Source organism: Callithrix jacchus, chromosome 19 (genome assembly GCF_049354715.1).
Source record: "Callithrix jacchus isolate 240 chromosome 19, calJac240_pri, whole genome shotgun sequence".
In the NCBI taxonomy this organism is placed as follows: domain Eukaryota; kingdom Metazoa; phylum Chordata; class Mammalia; order Primates; family Cebidae; genus Callithrix; species Callithrix jacchus.
The window spans coordinates 48,908,816-48,930,538 of record NC_133520.1 but is presented as its reverse complement, the minus strand read 5'-3'; the positions used below and the strand labels follow the sequence as shown (position 1 = coordinate 48,930,538).

The following is a 21,723-nucleotide window of genomic DNA, read 5'->3' as shown; positions in this document are numbered from 1 at the left end:
GTGGTCGGCCATCTTGGATCAATCTCGGTTAATTTTGTATTTTTAGTAGAGTCGGGGTTTCTCCATGTTGGTCAGGCTAGTCTCGAACTCCTGACCTCAGGTGGTCCACCCTCCTTGGCCTCCCAAAGTGCTGGGATTACAGGCATGAGCCACTGTGCCTGGCGGTGATCTACTCTATGGGACCACCATCATCTACATGGTCTGTGCTATGACTGTACATTAATGTGTCATGTTCTCTCTTGTCTCTAGGCCTGCGCTATTCCCTCTGCCTAGAATGCTTTTCCCTCCTGACTGTCAACCCATCCTTCCAGACTCAGCCCTCAGTCCCTCTGCGGCTCTTCTCCTGCCCCTCCTCCTCTTCCCGGGAGCTCCCTGGACTGCATTCTGTGCTCATTCTGTGTGTCCCCTGGTTGTCCTGCACTGCCACTGCCTTAGCACTAAGGGCTCTGTAGCATTCTCATTGCTTGGGCAGTAAGAGTTCTGCCAACTCAGGGAGGCATTAGTAAGACAGTATGTTTTCCATTTTCTTTCTATCCATTTAAATTTAAATCTGAGTGTGTATTCCACTGGACTGGCAGGAAATTCCATTTCTGTCAGAACCGGGGCTCCGTCTTTCAGGGCCACACAGGAATCTGAGGGCTTCATGTGGTGCTGGGAAAACTAGGAAAGGACCTCACATTTTTAGTGCATTGGGGAGGCACTGCTGTCTCCTAGTCCAGGCCCGAGAAGTCCCTTGAGACCCAGCAGCCCTCTGTTTCTGTGCTGGACCCAGGGCACAGGTCTCTTTGCTGGGGCTGGGCCGCGGTCCCCAGCGGTTAGGCTGCTCTGTGCTGTCTCTGATGCAGTATGTCACCTTCATGCTCTGCAGATGTCTGTGCCCTGCTGCATGCGAGGCAGTGACAAAGGCTCTCTCTATTCATCCCCGCTTCTCTTCAGCGACTGGAGACTGTCATAAAACAAAGAGATGTTGCCTTCTGGAAGCTTCTTTGACATACATTATCAACACCTGCAGTGCAAAGAAATTGTGGAAATTCCAGGCACATTCTCAGCAGGGAAACACCAAAAAGAACAACACAAATTATCTCAACAGATTGTCCTGCTGTGCTTATTTGGTTCCCCAAAGGCATTCCCAGGACCAAGTTCCTAGTCTGCAATGTGTACTTAATGAGGATTTGGATAAAAAGTGAATGTTGACTCTTGGCGGGCCCACGGCTGCCACTTAGGGTACTTCAGGGTGCGCACCGCACAACCTAGAGGACCCCGTGCAGATAGAGTTGGTTATTTGTTGAGACAGCTCTCTGGCAGAGGTCTTAGAAAGCATTTTGGAGACGGGAAACTTTTCTAATTTGTACTAATTAGGTCCTGACTGAGGTCTGTATCTTTTTCTGCATTTCCCCATTAAATTCATTAAATACAGCAAGTGGTAAAATATCAGAAACAAAATATTGAGAAATCAAGATTCCTTTTTTTTTGTTTTTTATTAAGATTACCTTTTTCCATAAAAAATACTGTAAGATTTTTTTACTTTATTAGTCCACATAAACAACATTCAGCAGATTAATAAAAGTGAGTTGCCGCAGAGTGGGAAATCAGGAAAGAGCAGTTTCGGAACGGATCATTCCTGCTGAAAGTGTCCACTTCAGTGTGCACCGCTGTTGTTACTATCAGGCCTGCATAGTTTGTAGTTATTTGTAACTCTGGGTATTTGAAGAGATTTATAAGAAATTTGTTCCAAAATATGGTGGGTTTTTTAAAAATATAGTTTCTTTTTATATTTTTAATTTTTTTTTTTTTTTTGAGATGGAGTCTCACTCTGTTACCCAGGCTACAGTGCAGTGGTGCAATCTCAATGCACTGCAACCTTCTCCTCCCAGGTTCAAGCAATTCTCCTGCCTCAGTAGCTGGGAGTACAGGTGCCCACCACCACACCTGGCTAGTTTTTGTATTTTTAGTAGAGATGGGGTTTCACCATGTTGACTAGGCTGGTCTTGAACTCCTGACCTCAGGTGATCCGCCCGCCTTGGCCTCCAAAGTGCTGAGATTATAGACATGAGCCACCGTGCCTGCCCGACCCTATTTCTTAAAGAAAAAAAAAAAAAGTAAAGTTTGCTTCAGCCAGAGTAAAATTACTTGCCTCTGTATAGAGACAGTTATCAAAGGACTCATTTGTGGTTTTAAATTAAAGCAAACCCACTCTCTGTTTGTTTTTGTTTTTTTTTACAGATCATGTGGCAAAAGAACCAGTGGAAGACACAGACCCTAGCACTTTATCCTTTAACATGGTAGGTTACAAATTTTACACAAATGGTAATAATTATTGTTTTGCTTTTTTCTTTGTTATTTCTTTCCATTTTTATTACTCAGTCTTTACACGTCCATCAGAAACTCCAAAGTGAGATTTTTCTAAGATAAACTGCTTTATCTTGATATTCTATGTGATAAGGATAAACTTTGGGTTTCTCCAGGCTAAAAATGCTATTAGATTCTGTTCTGCTTTTGCACATGCTGGAGGTGATCTTAAATTATGTGAGGGCTTTGTCTACTTGCTTGTTTTTTAATTTTAATTTTATTTTATTTTAGAAGGAGTCTTGCTCTGTCACCCAGGCTGGAGTGCAGTGGTGCGATCTCTGCTCACTGCAATTTCTGCCTCCGGGTTCAAGCAGTTCTCCTGCCTCAGCCTCCTGAGTCCTGGGACTACAGGAATGCACTGCCACGCCTGGCTAATTTTTTTTTTTTTTTTTTGTAGAGACGGGGCTTCACTATGTTGGCCAGGCTGGTCTCGAACTCCTGACCGCAGGTGATCTGTCCCCATCGGCTTCCTGAAGGGCTGGGATTACAGACTTGAGCCACTGTGCGCGGCCTACTTGCCTGTTTTTAATACTATTGGTCGGGTAATGGAGCAGCCTGGATGCTAGAGGGACACCAACTATTGTATTTACCTCTGTTACATCTTTAATTCTAACAGCTGGCTTCTGAGCCTCATCACCTCCCTACCCTCCCGTAACCATTCTGAGGTGACTGCTTCAAGGTTATTTAAAGATTTCACATATATTGTTTTTATAAATTCATTTTAAGGTTTATTATTATTATTTTAATTTCTGATTCCATGGGCACATATGCAGGTTTGTTATGTGGCTACATAGCATAATGGTTAGAGGTTTGGGCTTCTTGTAAAGCAATCACCCAAAGAGTGAACATTGTACCTAATAGGTAATTGTTCAACCCTGAGACCCCTCCCACCCTCCCCCTTTTGGAGTCCCCAATATCTGTTATTTCCATCTTTATGTCCATGTGTACCCATTCTTTAGCTCCCACTTGTAAGTGAGAACATGCAGTATTTGATTTTCTGCTTCTGAGTTATTTCACTTAGGATGACTGCCTCCAGCTGCATCCGTGTTGCTGCAAAGGACAAAATTTTACATATATATATATATTTTTTTATTTTTATTTTTATTTTTTTTTTGAGATGGAGTTTCGCTCTTGTTGCCCAAGCTGGAGTGCACTGGTGTGATCTTGGCTCACTGCAACCTCCACCTCCTGGGTTCAAGTGATTCTCCTTCCTTAGCCTCCTGAGTAGCTGGGATTACAGGTGTGCACCACCATGCCCAGCTAATTTTTTGTATTTTTAGTAGAGACAGGGTTTCACCAGTTGGCCAGGCTGGTCTCAAAGTCCTGACCTCAGGTGGTTCTTCTGCCTTGGCCTTCCAAAGTGCTGGGATTACAGATGTGAGCCGCCGTGCCCGGACAGAATTTTACCCTTTTTTATGGCTGCCATCATTAGTTTTCAACCTCCCAAGATCCTCCCAGCCATACTGTGAGATGGTGGGGCAGGTCTCCCCATCCTACAGATGCTGAAAGGACGTTTAATGGATGTGTGCAGCCACCTAGACCAGAGCCCCGTGCTCCTGCCCAGCACTGCCTCTTGGTCAGGGCTCAACCAGTGCCCTCTGACAGCACGGCATTTGTGATGGGCATATCATATAAGGCACATTCCTTCTGTTTCAGACACTTGGAGGATGGGATCTCCCAATTTGTGAAAAGTTTTGGTTAACTAATTTAGTTACAGCAACATAAAATACCCTTAATATAATTCAACTAAATGTCTTGAAAACTTAGGTGTCTTGAGGACCTGAGGTGTTTGTGTTCCTGTCCTTTAATTACCCCTGGCTTGGTAAATGGTGGACAGCACAGGGGATCACACTTTGATACCCACTGGAAATTCCTACTAAAAATTCTCAGTCTCTTCACTCTCATAAAAATGGAATGAGGAACAATCCTGCGGTCATCGCTTGTGCCTCTTTGGAGGAGTTTGTTACTAAAGCCTTTGGTTTCTATAAAGTGTTATTCAGTTCACCTTCCTTTCCTTCCCACTGCCCCCACCTGTGACTATCCAGGTCTCCCTGGTGTCCTCCTCACTTCCTAACACTAGATTTTCTTTCCCTCCCTTGAAGCCATCTCCTTATGCTCACCCTGGGGCTCGGCTACCTCTAATTACTTCTCCATGCCGCAGACAAAGTGATCGTTCCAAAGTTTCCCTGTTACTAATTTCTCAGGGCTGTTGCAACAAAATACCACAGACTGGGTGGCTTAAACAACAGAAATGTATTTGCTCATGGTTCTGGAGGCTGGGAGCTTGAAGGCAAGGCATCCCCAGGGCCATGCTCCCTCTGAGACCCAGAGGGAAGAATCTTTTCTTGTCTCTTCCAGCTTGTGGTCGTTGCCAGCCATCCTGGAAGCTCCTCAGCTTCCGGAAGCATCACTCCATTCTCTCATTTCATTGGCACATGGCCGTCTTCTCCCAGGGTGTCTATGTTTCATCATCTCCTCCTCCTCCTCCTCCTCCTCCTCCTCCTCCTCCTCCTCCTCCTCCTCCTCCTCCTCCTCTCCCTCCTCTTCTTCTTTTTTGAGATGGAGTTTCACTCTTGTCACCTAGGCTGGAGTGCAATGGCACTGTCTTGGCTCACTGCCACCTCCACCTCCTGGGTTCAAGCAATTCTCCTGTCTCAGCCTCCTGTGCAGCTAAGATTATAGGCGCCAGCCACCACGCCTGGCTAATTTTTGTATTTTTAGTAGAGATCGGGTTTTGCCATGTTGGCCAGGCTGGTCTTGAACTCCTGACCTCGGGTAATCCACCCACCTCAGCCTCCCAAAGTGCTGAGATTACAGGCATGAACCACTGCGCCTGGCCTTTTTTAAAAACAGAGTGATAGGTGTTCTAGTACATGTATGTGTTCCATGCTCTTGGGAGCAGAATGATGAAAAGAACTAATCTGGTCTGGGGTAGAACTGTAGGACTATTCTCCGTGATTGATTTTTATTTACTAATTTATTTTTGCTGGGAGAAGTTGGAGGCTTCTAGAAGTTCTGAAAATTTACTGCCCAGCTCCAAAGAAACTCCAAGGAAAGGCGTTTAAAACAAAATCCTTGCTTCTCCATTTGTTTCTTTTTCTCCTCTCTCAGAGGAAGAGATGGGTGAGACCTACAGGAAACTGTCGAGGTGTAATTTTGTTCAGGCTCGAGGATAGGGGCTGAGTGGAGTTGGGAGCCGAGCAGGGGTTAGGGGACAGGGTTGGGAAATTAGGCTAATTCTCATCCCTCTCACGGACGTTTTCAGAAATGGCTACGTTGTTTAGTCTGAAATAGGTTTCCAGAATTTTAGACATCCGCATGTAAGTATGAATACATTAAAAGAAATATATGTGATTGTGAGAACATTTGCTATTTTGAATTCCTTTAACTGTATTACTCTCAACATGCATTGAGGACTGTGCTGAATTTTGCATCACTGATGTTTAGACCTTTGTGCAGTCAGTAGGAAAGTGATCCTTTGACTCATCCTGTTTCAGTCAACCCAGGCCATAGCTCTGCCACAGTGAATACTGCTCAGGACATGACTGGCCAATGACTGTTGCAGAAACAGTGAGAAGAAACGCATCTGTCCTCATCAGTGGTGACAGCAAATGCTTCTCAGTTGTAAACTGCAGGAGGCTAGCCCTGCAGAAAAGAGAGGAAGTGTGGTTCTGTGGTCCGAGCCGAGGAAATTTGGAAGGCTTATTCTGTTTCATGATCTGGCATTCACCTCTTGTCAACCTTCATTTCATTCCTGTCGATTGAGAAGAAACACAAGAAACACAGCTAATGGATGAGGCCAGTTGATAAGTTTGAGGCTAAACAGTTTCAAGTTTTTAATTGAAGTCATAACTTTCCCAAGACAAAGCTCTCTTTTCACTTTGATCTTACAATTGACTATAGCATTTAAAAATAACTCTCTTCGTTTGTTGGTTTCTACAGTCAGACAAATATCCCATTCAAGATACGGAACTCCCTAAAGGTATGTACAGTTAAAATAATGACTTGAACTTGTGATTATTTTGACATTATGAACAAAGCACTACTCAATTTAATTTTTCATTATTTAAAATGGTAAAGCAGGAACATACCCGTAGATTAACTTGTGACCTATAACATGATTGTCTCAGAAATTAATTCTTTTTTCTTTTTTAAAATCATATCTTTTAACCTTGCAATCGAAATGAGTTTTCTGATTAAAAACTGTAAATTATTCCATAACAAATTTTGCGTTAAATCCCTATGGTGTTTTTAACAGGCATAAAATGAAGACAGCCAGGACTCTGGGTTGCAAGGGTGAGAAATCTAACCCTAATTTGTTTAAAAAGCCGGAACTTGCTGGGCGCAGTGGCCATGCCTATAATCCCAGCACTTTGGGAGGCCAAGGCAGGTGGATCACTTGAGACCAGGAGTTTGAGACCAGTCGGACCAACATGGTGAAACCCTGTCTTTTCTAAAAATACAAAAAAATTAGCTGGGCATGGTGACCGGCTCCTGTAATCCCAACTACTCAGGAGGCTGAGGTAGGAGAATCACTTGAACCCGGGAGGCAGAGGTTGCAGTGAGCCGAGATCACGCCGTTGCACTCCAGCCTGGGCAACAAGAGCGAAACTCTGTCTCAAAAAAAAAAAAAAAAAAAAAAAAGTGGGAAGCCAGGTGCTGTGGCTCACACCTGTAATCCCAGCACTTTGGGAGGCCGAGGAGGGTGGATCACTGGAGGTGAGGAGTTCAAGACCAGCCTGACCAACATGTAGAAACCCCATCTCTAAAAAAAAAAGAAAAAAAAAGTGGGAACGCACTGACTTTGGGGTCTTTGGGCCCTGCTGGATCCAAGCATCTAAATGAGGCTGTCAGGTTGAGTCTCTCCACCTCATGGCTCTGTCGTCTTCCATGTTGGCTCCAGCCTTGAGCAGGGTTTCCCTGCATGGAGGGAAAGACAATTACTAGCACCTCCTGCTTTATATGGTGTTCTCAAAGTGGTGGAGGGAGAGACAGCCTTTCCACCAGCACGAAGAGGGAGCCTTTCCACCAGCACGAAGAGGGAGCCTTTCCACCAGCACGCATAGCACAGTTTCAGAGATGACTGTGATTGGGGCAGTTCAGATCATGTGGCTATCCTTAAATTGACTTTTGTCATCAGGAGGATGGAGGACGTTGGCCAGGTCTGAGCCTTGAGCTCGGGTTAGGGAGGACAATCATGGAGTGGATTTTCCCCAAACCACTTTGTCTAGGAAAAAATGTTCTGTGGCTAGACAAAGGGGTGAAAGATGCTTGTTAGGCCCAAAAGCAAACTAAAAAAGCTGTCTTTGATAACTCATACACTTGGCATGATGGAGACCATGGGGTGGCTAGACCCTAGCCTTTCATAATTTCTCCTGCTGGCCTGCTGGGTGGTCAGCAGGTCAGCAAGTTTCTGTTCCTTTTTTTTTTTTTTTTTTTTTGAGACAGAGTAGTTTTGTTCTTGTTGCTCGGGCTGGAGTACAATGGCGTGATCTCGGCTCACTGCAATCTTCGCCTCCCAGGTTCAAGTGATTCTCCTTCCTCAGCTTCCCAAATAGCTGGGATTACAGGTGCTCAACCCCGCACCCATCATCACACCCGGCTAATTTTGTATTTTAGTAGAGGCAGGGTTTCACCATGTTGGTCAGGCTGGTCTTGAACTCCAGATCTCAGGTGATCTGCCTGCCTTGGCCTCCCAAAGTGCTGGGATTACAGGCATGAACCACCATGCTCAACCCCTGTGTTCCTTTATGGAGGCCAAGCTGCTGATTGTCACAGTGGTTCCTCTACCTTGTAGTCTGCTGACAACTCAGAGATGAGGGGTGGGATGGGGTGGGGTTGGGGACAATCAGATCCAACTAGTTTCAAAGAATGGCAGGGGCATGTGGCATCCTGCTCACCATGGAGGGGCAGGCCTGCCCAGCACATGCTAACATGGGTCTCCCCAGCAGTTCTCATGGTAGTGGATAATCGTCGGGAGATCCCCAGGGCCAACCTGTCCAGAGTTTGGCCAAAGCTCTTTTCCTCTTCTCTCCCCGCTACCCTGGACCCTTCTCTCTGCTCCCTGAAATGACACCATTAGAGTGTCCTTCCTTTTCTGTCCAAAAAGGTTGTGAGTGACCTCAGCAAATGGTTTCAGGTCTCGGGGTCTCTGTTTCCTCATCAGCACAGCAGGGAGGACAAGGTTACCATCCACCTCCCAGGGTGCTGGAGAGAATTCAGTGAAATAATTGAGAATGGTGCCTGGCAATTGTGAGCACCAGACGTGGGTGCAGGGAAATCCGGCCAAAGAAGTGAGAAAAATCAAGATTCAGGACTGTCAAAAGCTTTCAGGCAGCGTGGGAGAGTGAAACTGTATTGAAAAAGATGGAGCTGTAGTGGCCCTAGCATTGCAATGTCATAGTGTGATCGGGCTCAAGATCTTTTTCATCACTCTTAGTGTGATTTCCTGTTTTGAAAGAAAGAGATTGTGGCTTAGCAACCTGACAGTACAGTATAGTATCATCAGGTTTCTCCTAGAATTTGGGTTCTACAAAACCTTAATGAATTTATAAGTAACGTGAATGTGAAAACCATACCCAAGTCTTTCCTTTATCCTTATTCAAATAATATTTTTTCTCTTAGATCAATGAACAGATTGGAGTGAACATTGTTCTTAAGTGTATAATTTCTTATCTCCAAATAAATGCTTCATTTTACATGCAAATGAACCATGTCTAGAAGTTTAGAAACTTACTCCTGCATTTGCACTCAACATGTCTGCTAGCATTTTTCTTTGGTATTATTAGTGGGGCCAATACTATCATTAGATGTTGTGGTAATTTTCTCATTAAAGTTGTTTATGGCTGGGTGCCATGGCTCATCATGCCTGTAATCCCAGCACTTTGCCAGGCCAAGGTGGGCAGATCACTTGACTCCAGGAGTTCAAGACCAGCCTGGGCCACATGGCAAAACCCCATCTGTACCAAAAAAATATTAAAAATTAGCTTGGCAGCCGGGCATGGTGACTCACGCCTATAATCCCAGCACTTTGGGAGGCTGAGGCAGGCAGATCACAAGGTCAGGAGTTTGAGACCAGCCTGACCGACATGGTGAAACACCGTTTCTACTAAAAATACAAAAATTAGCCGGGTGTGGTGATGCATTCCTGTCATCCCAGCTATTCAGGAGACTGAGGCAGGAGAACTGCTTGAACCTGGGAGGTGAAGGTTGCAGTGAGCCAACGTCGTACTGCTGCACCCCAATCTGGGTGACAGAGTGAGACTCCATCTCAAAAAAAAAAAAACATTAACCAGGCATGATGGCATGTGCCTGTAATCCCAGCTACCAGGGAAGCTGGGGTGGGAGGATCACCTGACCCTGGGAGGTTGAGGCTGCAGTGAGGCGTGAACCTCCTGAGCCACACCCCAGCCTGGGTGACAGAATGAGACCCTATCTCAAAAATAAATAAATAAATAAATAAAACAAGTTGTTTTTAGGGAAAGAAAATCCACGTGAATTAACGAAGAGACTGGTTTATAGACTTAAAAGCAATTGTAATTTATAATTCTATAAAGAAAAGACTAGGACTCCAACATTTAAGTGGGTTTTAAGGAGGCCAGCTTTATTTACTAGCAGTGTCATTTGTAATCAGCATTAACAGTTTCACAAAGTCTCTTTCATACCACTAGTATATTCCCACTTTATTCACAGAGAGTGTAAAACTATCTTTTAACATTGGCCAGCATGGAGTGGTTTTGAATAATGCGGTTTTAATAATCAGCTGTGGAAATCTAGTGTAATTTCAGTAATCAGCATCTGTTTTTGAGGTGAAATGTGTTAATATTATACCCATTTTCTCATAGTGCATAAATGCAGAGCTTCTTCCTCAAGCAGCACCCTTCCCCCGATTTTAGAGATTTTGGGGGTTCATTTTGTTGGAGCTCTTTTCTGAGCGGATCTGTGAGTCTGTGGGTACTAAGAACTGGAGACATGGGGGTTTATTTTCCATCACATGATTCCCAGTATCTTATAGAAGCTGCTGGCTTGATTGTTCTGAAGGGAATGTGACTGCTCACATTTTTGAGAGAAAAATGTGTTTGGAAAAGGACTTTTGATTTTTGAGCCACTATTCATCCTGGGAGAAAATTACACTTAGATACACACACAAATCTAACAAGATTTTATCATCTTCATTTCCTCTAGTGTCCCTGCTCTGTTCTTTGATCATTCAAAAAAATGTTGCAGCGAATTTAGAAGTTAAAGAGAAGCAAGGTAGACTTTTTTTTTTTCTGAGTCTTGCTCTGTCACTCAGGCTGGAGTGCAGTGGCGTGATCTTGGCTCACTGCAACCTCTGCCTCCCAGGCTCAGGTGATTCTCCCACCTCAGCCTCCTGAGTAGCTGGGACTACAGGCGTACACCACCACACCCAGATAATTTTTATAATTTTAGTAGAAACAGCGTTGCACCAGGCTGGTCTTGAACTCCTGACCTCAAGCGATCCGCCCATCTTGGTCTCCCAAAGTGCTGGATTATAGGCATGAGCCACTGCTCCCAGCTGAAGTAAAGTAGGCTGATGTTACCTTAAGAAATTTGAGGAACTTGAACTTAAACATAGATGCTGTTTGGTGGGGGGAGGGTATCTTTTAGAACAATGTGTTAATTAAATTAAGAAGTAGTTCAGTTTGAGCACATGATGAGAAATAAACAAGTACTAGAAAATCACTAAATAATTCAAAAGTAGAAATGTCTGCCCTAAAGCTAGCAAGCCAATATGTGATAACTGATATGATTTCCTACCTCACGGGTTGATAGTGACCTCATGTTAATAGCTGTCCCTGTTCTCATGGGAAACTCACCATCCTCCCACCTGCTTTATGTGTTGCGTGCTCTCATCCTGCTTGTTTCATAAATACACTCCCTGCCCCCACCCCCAAGCCTTGACAGAGACCTGCTTGGGGATCTTCTGTTACAGTCAACCAACAATCAACATGCCTTCCCCTTCCAGCTATGACAAGAATACAGTGGTAACAATCTCTAAAAGATTTTTTAATCTTTTATGTGTGAGAGGACAGAGGGGAGGGAAGGGAATATGACTATGGCAGCATTTGGAAAACAACCTGAGAAAAGTTGCTGTTAAACTCAAGTTCTTGGCTGGACGAAGTGGCTCACGTCTGTAATCCCAGCACTTGGGGAGGCCAAGGTGGGCAGATCACCTGAGGTCGGGAGTTTGAGACCAGCCTGACCAACATGGAGAAACTCCGTCTCTACTAAAAATACAAAATTAGCCGGGCATGGTGGCATGCGCCTGTAATTCCAGCTACTTGGGAGGCTGAGGCAGGAGAATTGCTTGAACTCGGGAGGCGTAGGTTGCAGTGAGCTGAGATCGCGCCATTGCACTCCAGCCTGGGCAACAAGAGCAAAACTCCATCTCCAAATAAATAAAATAAAACAAAATAAATTCAAATTCTTTCCAGTGTTTCAGGAGGTTGAGGCAGGAGGACCACTTGAGACTAGGAGTTTGAGACCAGCCTGAGCAACATAGTGAGACCCGTGCCTCTACAAAATTTTTTGCTTAAATTAGCTGGGTGTAGTGGTGCACACCTGTAGTCCCAGATACATGGGCGGCTGAGGCTAGAGGATAGTTTGAACTTGGGAGTTCAAGGCTGCAGTGAGCAATAGCTATAATCGCACCACTGCACTCCAGCTTGGGCAACAGGCAACAGTGAGCCCTCATCTTAACAAAAACAGAAACAAAACAAAAAACTCAACTTCTTGTATTGGTAAAAAAACACTTTAGAAAAAACTGGGTTAATAACTTTGACATTGTGGGAGTGACTATGACTGAAATCACATGTCTATTACGTTTGGCTGTGACAAATGACACTTCAGTGTGAGTCAGCATGAGGTGATGCTTGTCAACGATGCAGACTTCTGGGCCCCCAGAGATTCCAGCTAAGGAGGTCTGGGGGAGAGGCCAGCACTCTGATTCAGAGGCAGGAGAGCGGAGAGCCACACAAGCTTGGGTCAGATGGCTACTGCTCTAGCTGTAAATAAGGAAAATGCAGCATCTATACACCATGGAATACAACTCTGCCATGAAAAGGAATGAAATGTCTTTTGCAGCATTATGAATGGAGCTGGAGGCCATTATTCTAAGCAAAGTAACTCAGGAATAGAAAACCAAATACTGTATGTTCTCACTTATAAATGGGAGCTAAGCTATGAGGACTTATAGACATACAGAGTGATATAATAGACTTTGGTGACTTGGGGTGGGGAAGAAGATGTGAGGGGATGAGGGATAAAAGACTACATATTGGGTACAGTGTATACTGCTCAGGTGATGGGTGCACTAAAATCTCAGGATTCCCCACTAAAGAATTCATTCACATAACTATAAACCACTTGTACCCCCAAAACTATTGAAATAAAGACATTTTAAAAAAAACTGAGATAACATACAGAGCCTTAAGCAAAGGCCACAATTTTAGCTTCAATTTCGCAGATAATACTATTGTGAAAAGAAAGTCTTTTACTCCAATCGGAATGAATGTGCATAGTCCCTTATTTGAAACAGTCTAGCAGCTCAGCGCATAGTAGGTGAATGAATGCTAATGCATGTGCGGTGACTCACGCCTGTAATCCCAGCACTTTGGGAAGCCAAGGCAGGTGGATTGCTTGAGGCCAGGAGTTCCAGACCAGCCTGGCCAACATGGTGATAACCCGACTCTACTAAAATTACAAAAAAATTAGTCAGTGTGGTGGCATGCACCTACAATCCCAGATTCTGGAGTGGCATGAGAATCACTTGAACATGGGAGGCAGAGACTGTAGTGAGCTGAGATCATGCCACTGCACTCCAACCTGGCAACAAAGTGAGACTCTGTTTCAAAATTATTAATTAATTAAAAAGAATGCTAATAAATATAAAAAGGCAAATGGCTTAATCAATCCCTCACCTCATCCTGACTTTTCAATCCTGAGTTAAATGGTTCTGTATTTAAGGCTAAATAACTTTAAAAATTTACATGGTGCTGGCTGGGCATGGTGGCTCATGCTTGTAATCCCAGCACTTTGGGAGGCTGAGGCAGTTGGATGACCTGAGATTGGGAGTTTGAGACCATCCTGACCAACATGGAGAAACCCCGTCTCTACTAAAAATACAAAGTTAGCTGGGTGTGGTGGTGCCTGTAATCCCAGCTACTCCGGAGGCTGAGGCAGGAGAATTGCTTGAATTCAGGAGGCGGTTTCAGTGAGCTGAGATTGTGCCACTGTACCGCAGCCTGGGTAACAAGAGCAAAGCTCCATCTCAAAAAAAAAAAAAAAGAAAAGAAAATTAAAAAATAAATGTACATGGTGCTAAAATTTCTTTCATACCGTATTTCTGCCAACTTTAAAGTTTAGAGTATGGCCTTGAATTCTGCAACTAAAGATTAGAATCTGATGGAACAAAATCAGTTTTTAAGAAATTTGTACCATCTTCACCACAGGTGGGAAAACTGTGAAGTTAACACAGTTTAGGAATGGAAGTTGCTTCCTATCAATTCATATGGAAAGATGTTAAACGTTAACATGAATTTCAAGTTCCTTTGCTTTTCACTGGCAACCTGAACTTGAACAAGAGAACCAAAATGGTGTAGGTTTGACCTTTAGGACAATGAGCTGTTGAGTTAAGTATAATCTCACTCTCTACTGTCTGAAAGGCTTAGTAAAATGGCAGACAAATGAATGAACACGGTGGAATTTGATATGTTGTTAATCAGGGCGTTTTTTTTTTTTTTGAGACAGAGTCTCTCTCTGTCACTTAGGCTGGAGTGTGGTGGCACAATCTCGGCTCACTGCAACCTCCACCTCCCGGGTTGAAGCGATTCTCCTGCCTCAGCCTCATGAGTAGCTGAGATTACAGGCATGAGCCACCATGCCCAGCTGATTTTTGTATTTTTAGTAGAGACTTGGTTTCACCATGTTGTCCAGGCTGCTCTCGAACTCCTGACCTCAGGTGATCTACCTGCCTTGGCCTTCCAAAGGGCTGAGATTACAGGCATGAGCCACCATACCCTGCCAGGGGAGAATGTTTTGATTGTCTCCTCTTCACCCCATTGGTGAGGGAGGAATTCCATCTTGGGGTGGGCTGCCTTCTGATTCCCATGGGAGGGCATGATCAGCCTGTTTGAATAATTCCACAGATTGGCAGGAAACTGAAACCCACTACCCGAAGATAAGCAGGGGCAGTCACAGTGGCTCATGCTAGTAATCCCAACACATTGGGAGGCCAAGGCAAGAGAATCACTTGAGGCCAGGAATTCAAAACTAACACGGGCAAGATTGTCCCTATGTCTACTTATGTATATACACATATCTATATATTCTTAATTATGCATGGTCTGTGGCCCACATATATATGTGTGTGTGTGTGTGTGTGTGTGTGTGTGTGTGTATTCTTAATTAGCTGGGTGTGGTGGCACATTCCTCTAGTCCCAGATACTTGGTAGGCTGAGGCGGGAGGATCACATGAACCAAAAAGTTCCAAGTTATTGTGAGCTGCAGTCCAGCCTGGATGACAGAGTGAGACCCTCTGTCTCTTATTAAAAAAAAAAAAAAAAAAAGAAAAAGCAGGAATTGTGCCTAATCTCTTGATAAGGAGCATTGTTTAGCCGGGGGATCTTATCCTTAAGAGCAGAGCTTGGAGAGGAATTTGCAGTCCAGCCCTTCTGATTTTACCAGCTGCCAAGGCAGCACGTGACACTAGCCTTAATTTTAGGTATGACGCCAGACACGGTGGCTCACGCCTATAATCCCAGCACTTTGGGAGGCCGAGGCGGGCAGATCACAAGGTCAGGAATTCAAGACCAGCCTAGTCAATATGGTGAAACCCCATCTCTACTAAAAATACAAAAATTAGCTGGGCATGGTAGTGTGCGCCTGCAGTCCCAGCTTCTTGGGAGGCTGAGGCAGGAGAATAGCTTGAACCTGGGAGGCAGTGGTTGCAGTGAGCCAAGATTGCACCACTGCACTCCAGACTGGGTGACAAAGCGAGACTCCGTCTCAAAAAAAAAAAAGAAAATTTAGGTCTTATACCACAGAGTATGTGCTTTTTAAAATCGTGCTTTGTTTCTTTTCTTTTTTCCCTAGCTGAAGAATGTGATGCAATTACTTTGAACTGCCCATCAAATTCAGATATGCAAAATCAGGTAAGAATAATTTCAGCTATATTTTACCCTTAGGTACATAATAACCCACCTAAAATTTTTTGAGAATTATAAAGCTTTACAAATAAAAAAATAAAAAACAGGATTTCTAGGTCTTAAACAGGGCTTGTAAATGGTCTCTAAGCACCCCAATAAGGTAGCATATCTTTAGACCTTTTTTACTTCTAATAAATATCGCTGCTTTCATTCATTCTTTGAAATATTTATTTACATGCCAACAACAGAAAATCAATGCTGGTAAGTTGGAAAGGAGAGTTGTTTTCTTTCTAATGCAGTTGGTATTTTGTGGATGTCCAAATTCTTTAAGACACAACATAACTAGATAATCTAACATAACACTTTGGTAATGCTTTATAAAACTTTAATTTTTTTAGATATCTGGTGTCAGACTTTAACATATTATTTCTATTGTCTTTTTCCAAAAAGAAAATACGTTGTGTTATGATTATAAAAGAATGTTTTTATTTTTAATTTTTTTTTTTTTTTGAGACAGAGTCTCACTCTGTTGTCCAGGCTGGAGTGTCATAGTGTGATCTCGGCTCACTGTAACCTCTGCCTCCTGGATTCAAGAGATTCTCGTGCCTCAGCCTCCTGAGTAGCTGAGATTACAGGTGTGCAGCACCATGCCCGGCTAATTTTTTTTTCTGGTATTTTTAGCAGAGATGGGGTTTTTAGCTGTTGGCCAGGCTAGCCTCGAACTGTTGGCCTCAAGTGATCTGCCCATGTAGGCCTCCCAAAGCACTGGTAATTACAGGCGTGAAGCACCATGACTGGACAAAATGTTCATTATTTTAAAGTTCAGATTGTGCAAAAAAGTACAAACAAAAAATTGAGAATTGCCTGTCATTCCACTGTTCCACCTTTTGATGTACATCCTTCTGGGGCCTTCCTTGGTCAATTACTTCTTCTTCTTCCTTTTTTTGAGACTGAGTTTTTGCTCTTGTTGCCCAGGCTGGAGTGCAAAGAAGGTATAATCTCGACTCACCACAACCTCTACCTCCTGGGTTCAAGCAATTCTCCTGCCTCAGCCTCCCGAGTAGCTGGGATTACAGGCATGCACCATCACACTCAACTAATTTTCTATTTTTAGTAGAGACAGGGCTTCTCCATGTTGGTCAGGCTGGTCTCAAACTCACGACCTCAGGTGATCCACCCACCTTGGCCTCCCAAAGTGCCAGGATTACAGGCGTGAGCCGCCGTGCCTGGCCGGTCAGTTACTTCTTGTACTGTCCAAGTCACCTCTGTTTTCTCTATCAGAGCTCATTGGCAGAGCTGCTTAAGTATATTTAGAGCATTAAATATCTCAAAGGCACATCTTACCTCAAGATAGGCTGGTTCAGTTCTGCTCCTTCTATATATAACATCAAGTTAATTTTTAACAAGTTGTGCTTAGTCTTGCTTTTAAAGTATCAGTCTGTAGTAAAGTCTTTAATAGTAACATTTTTGGTAGTCAAATTACCTCTGTAATAAAGAGAAGTTACACAATAGTTGAAAAATAAGCAATTTAAATCAAAACACACAACTCTCTTGAAAATGGTCAATGGTGCTACTTTTAACTTTGTTTTGGAGAATCTTCATAATTGTGACTATCAGACTTCACATTTTACTCCTGATACTCAACACTTTCCTTGAGATTACAATCTAACAAAGGGGTTCTGTACTTACCGAATCTAAACTAGTTTAGTAAACAGAGAATATAAATTTGTCCTTCTTGTAATTCTAATTTTTAAACAAAGTTTTCCTCCTCAAATTTTTTGGTAACATGTAGACCTCTTTAAAGATAAAAGAAAAAAAATAAAGATAAAAGAATGCTACATTTTTTATGTACTTTTCATTTAGAGATTTTCTAAAACCATTTAAGATAAGGTATAGAATGTTAGCACACTGTTGAGCATTTTTCCTAATTTCAGTGTTATAATTTTGGCGATATCAAGTAAATATTATGCTAAAAGGTGAAACTGTATTTATCAATTAAAAAAATAGGGGAAAGACCTCTTTGAGATTTGTAAAGTTCTATTTTAAAACAAACTGTCTTCTTGTCCTTTAAAAAGTAGTCCTGTAAGCTGGCTGCTTCCGTTAACTATTTCTTTGTGTAATCTATAGGATTTGTTTTAACTGCTAGATACTCAGATTCTTTGAAATGAACTTGGCAGTTAGAACAAAGAAAATTCAGAGAGAAACGTTTAAAAGAAGAAAACAACCCACACTCCATTCTATAGTTCAGACATTAAAAGCAAACTGGAGGCCGGGTGCAGTGGATCACACCTGTAATCCCAGCACTTTGGGAGGCCAAGGCAGGTGGCTCATGACAAGGTCAGGAGTTCAAGACCAGCCTGGCCAAGATGGTGAAATCCCATCTCTACTAAAACTACAATAATTAGTTGGGCACGATGGCAGGCGCCTGTAATCCTGGCTCCTCGGGAGGCTGAGGCAGGACAATTGCTTGAACCCAGGTAGCGGAGATTGCAGTGAGCCGAGATCAAACCACTAAACTCCAGCCTGGAAATCAATAAATTAATAAATAATTAATTGCCTGGGCAATTAATTAATTTAGAGACAGAGTCTCTAATAAATCAATTAATTAAATTAAGATTTATTTATTAGAGACTGTCTCTAAATTAATTAATTGATTAAGGTTTATTTATTAGCGACAGAGTCGCTAAATTAGAGACAGAGTCGCTAATAAATAAATTAATTAAAATAAAGCAAATGCAAGCTGGAACTATGTTCTTTAGAATAATTATTATCTGCCTTTTTAGTGATTTTTATAATTTAAGAACTAAAATCTACTTCTACTAGGGCTTAATTTTAGCTTCCTTTTTGAGTGATGCACAAGAAAAGCATTATAGTGTCCAAGTGTCAAAATCCGACGTCTAAGCCAGGCATGGTGGTACATGCATGCACCACCATGCCTGGCTAATTTTTACATTTCTGGTAGGGATGGGGTTTCTTCATGTTGGCCAGGTTGGTCTCAAACTCCTGACCTCAAGTGATCCACCCAGTTGGGCCTCCCAAAGGGCTGGGATTACAGGCTTGAGCCACCGTGCCTGGCAGAGATTCTAATACTGTTTTTACTGTGCCTTTTCTGTGTTTAGATACGTTTAGATACACAAATACCATTGTGTTACAGTTGCCTATAGTATTCAAGTCAGTAACACAGGTTTGTAGCCCAGAGGCAACAGGCTTTCCCACAGCCTGGTGTGTGGTGGGCTACACCATCGAAGTTTGTGTAAGTGCACACAGACCAAATCACCTAAGGACACATTTCTCAGAACATACCCCATTGTTAAGTCACACATGACTGTAATGATTGCTTTGATATCTAACAAGTCTTTCAAAAATTTAAGTTCTGCATTATGCCATAGAGAATAAATGGAAACCCTCTTAATGATGGATGCTAACGTAGCCACCCAATAAACAGTGACTCGTTTTACATCTTGTTTCCGCATCAGAGAAACAGAAGTCTATTTCCAAGGTTGCAGAGTTCGTATCTTAAGTGGGACTCACCCCTGTGTCTGACCCTTCACACACCACCTGTACCTTCCTTTTGGAGGGCTGGATTCCTTCTTCCTCCTAGCTCCCATGCATACCCTGTCATTCAGAGACCAGGGCTCCATCTATCGTGCCTTATTTCCTAGGTTTGGTGCCATCCAGAACCAGAGCAGGGGGATGACTCTGCATTGCTAATCTTGACAATTTAGAAAGTGAGCCTGGGGCCCAGGTGCCCAGTTTGACAACTTGGCATCTTAAAGCTGAAGGGAACCTTAGAAGTCACGTTGCTCGGCCTTATTGCTTTACAGATGAGGGAACCTAGGACAGCTGATGAGTGGCAGAGTTGGCCCCAGGGCTGGGTCCAGCACCCCGACACATGCCCAGCGTGTCTGAGTTGGTAGCAGTTGTTACCACTGGCTGCTGGGCCGCTTGCCTTGCCTAAATCTAGGGAGATTTAGATTTTTCCACAGTTCTAAATGATACCCATGCGGTGGAAGAGTGCAGATAAAAGCTACTGGAACAAAACAGGCTGATGGAAAGGTTGCTCCTTTCCTTAAACTGGATAGAGAGGCAGTGGGCAGAATCCCATCCAACAGCCTCATTGGCTTGGCAGAGCAACCAGCCCAGCAGACTCTCTGCAGACCCGAAGTAATTACATACAGTGTAATAACAGGGAATGGACCTGACCAGCACTTGCTGGAGATGATATCTGGTGTGAGTCAGCCCGGCAGGCCCCTACCTGCTTCTCTTGATATGCAGGAATCCTTTCAAGCTCCAACAAGATCTGTTTAATAGACTGGAGAGTCCTCAAGTTCCTTCCTCTAAGGGAAAATCAGATCGTTCTGGTTTGCTCGGCAATTCCTTACTTCATCCCTGATGGGAATTTTATAGAATGAGGAACGAGGACTATTAAATGGAACTAATCAACTGCCTAGAGCACACACTTGGTATTTTTAACACTGATGAGAGGGACTCACTTCAGCCTCGCGGCGACTGCCTTCCAGTCCAGTTCTCAAAACAGGCATGAAAGGGTTCCTCTTACAGAGCTGTCTGGACATTTAAAGACGGGAGAGGAAACCTCGGTTGCACTGGAATAGACATTGCCTGTTCTTTTCTCTAGAGTCTCGCTCTGTCACCCAGGCTGGGGTGTGGTGGCATGATCTCTGCTCACTGCCACCTCCGTCTCCTTGGTTCAAGCGAGAAGTCACTTGTTCTCTGTTGATCTCTCTTGACCTCACACTCCTCCTCTCCCTTTTTCCTGTGTTCTTCATTCACCTACCTTCCCTAGTCTGTAGAGCTCGCTGCTCACTCACCTCTAGTAAGGTGATGGAGGGTCCTGTGTTAGAATAACTCACTGACTGCTAGAAAGTTAAAAATAACTGAATGACACCGGGAGAACTTGGCTGGGGTCTTTAAAAGCTGTAGAACTTCTCTTTCTGTCTTTAGATAATTGTAGACAATTTTGCCCAAAACAGATAAGGATGGGATTCTACCTCCCATTGGTATTTACCTTCCTTGGGGTGTGCCATCTCACTTTCTCTAGACCGAACGTCTTCATCCCAAACTGTGACCTTGCCATGACCTTCCTCCCGCGTGTGCCTGTGCCACCACGGGAATGGCCACGCCTGGGATCATGTCACCTCGGGGAACAAACCCTCCACCTGCGACTCTGAAATTCCCTCTCTGACCCCACCTTCCTCTTTTCTTTCTTCCCCTCCCCCTCACTCCCTTAAAAATATATATCTGACGTATTGTTAAACAGATAAAGCAAGTTATAGATCAGAATGTTTTGGGGCTAAAAAAAATTTCTATATAGATGTGAACCTGGTTATGACTAAGGAATCAGGAGGGAAGTGCCTAGATTGTAACCAGTAACGTGTGGGGAGTGAGACGGGATTGAGAGATGTGATAATAGATTGAGAGAAAAAGATTGTCCCATTTCTTTTTTATTTTTTAAGGAAACAGCATGGTTTTGAGTAATTATTACTTTTGTATGTTTTTGCTCTTTTTTCAAAGCAAATAAAAAATAATATAATAAATCATTCCAAACTTTAGATGGTGTTCAGACTCAGTGAACTTTTCATATATTGACAGATGAAGCCAAATGGTCTTTCTGTGTGGAAAGCTAGCCGGTAATTGTGCACTGAGGAAAATTATACACTGACCCAGGGAGTCTGTGGATGTGTTTCTTCAGCATTCAGCCTTCCCTTTGCCCATGTTCTAGCATTACCTCCCTCCTACAGCCTGGGATCTGTGAATGAAATAGACAGGTGCAAAAACTCCCTGTCTCCCTGTAATATCCATAGCCACGTGGTCTACTTGTATTTGCATGTACAAACCTTAATCTCCTGTAAAAACTCTGTGATATTTCTGAACAATAATCAACTCTACATCCTACACAAAGGGAAAACCCCTTTGTCTTTCATCTTTGAAACCATAGCACAGGTATGAAATTACATCTGAGCCTGCCTGGCCTCAAAGTCCCGGAACGGTTATATCTTTGACCCCCACTTCAGCTCCAGAAGTAGCAGATCCTCCTTGTAATTGGAAAGAAAACTCATTGCAGAGAAGAAAGACCTACAGGTTTGCTCTCATCCGAGCAGAACACTGTAGCATTTATTTTACATTTTCACTCTTCCTTATTTAGCTCTCTTTTTTTGAGATGGAGTTTCACTCCTGTAGCCCAGGCTGG

The 21,723-nt window shown here is 43.4% G+C and overlaps 1 protein-coding gene across 2 annotated transcripts in view; it reads left to right on the top strand.

Annotated features, from left to right (window-relative positions):
* Window positions 1-21,723, top strand: part of EDARADD (EDAR associated via death domain) — a 58,774-nt gene that overhangs the window by 14,980 nt on the left and 22,071 nt on the right. For both annotated transcript variants that reach the window (XM_008985773.6, XM_002760884.6), the window contains exons 2-4: window positions 2,224-2,282; window positions 6,292-6,331; window positions 15,463-15,521. In XM_008985773.6, coding sequence (XP_008984021.1) covers window positions 2,224-2,282; window positions 6,292-6,331; window positions 15,463-15,521 — 158 coding nt within the window. The remainder of the gene's footprint in view (window positions 1-2,223; window positions 2,283-6,291; window positions 6,332-15,462; window positions 15,522-21,723) is intronic.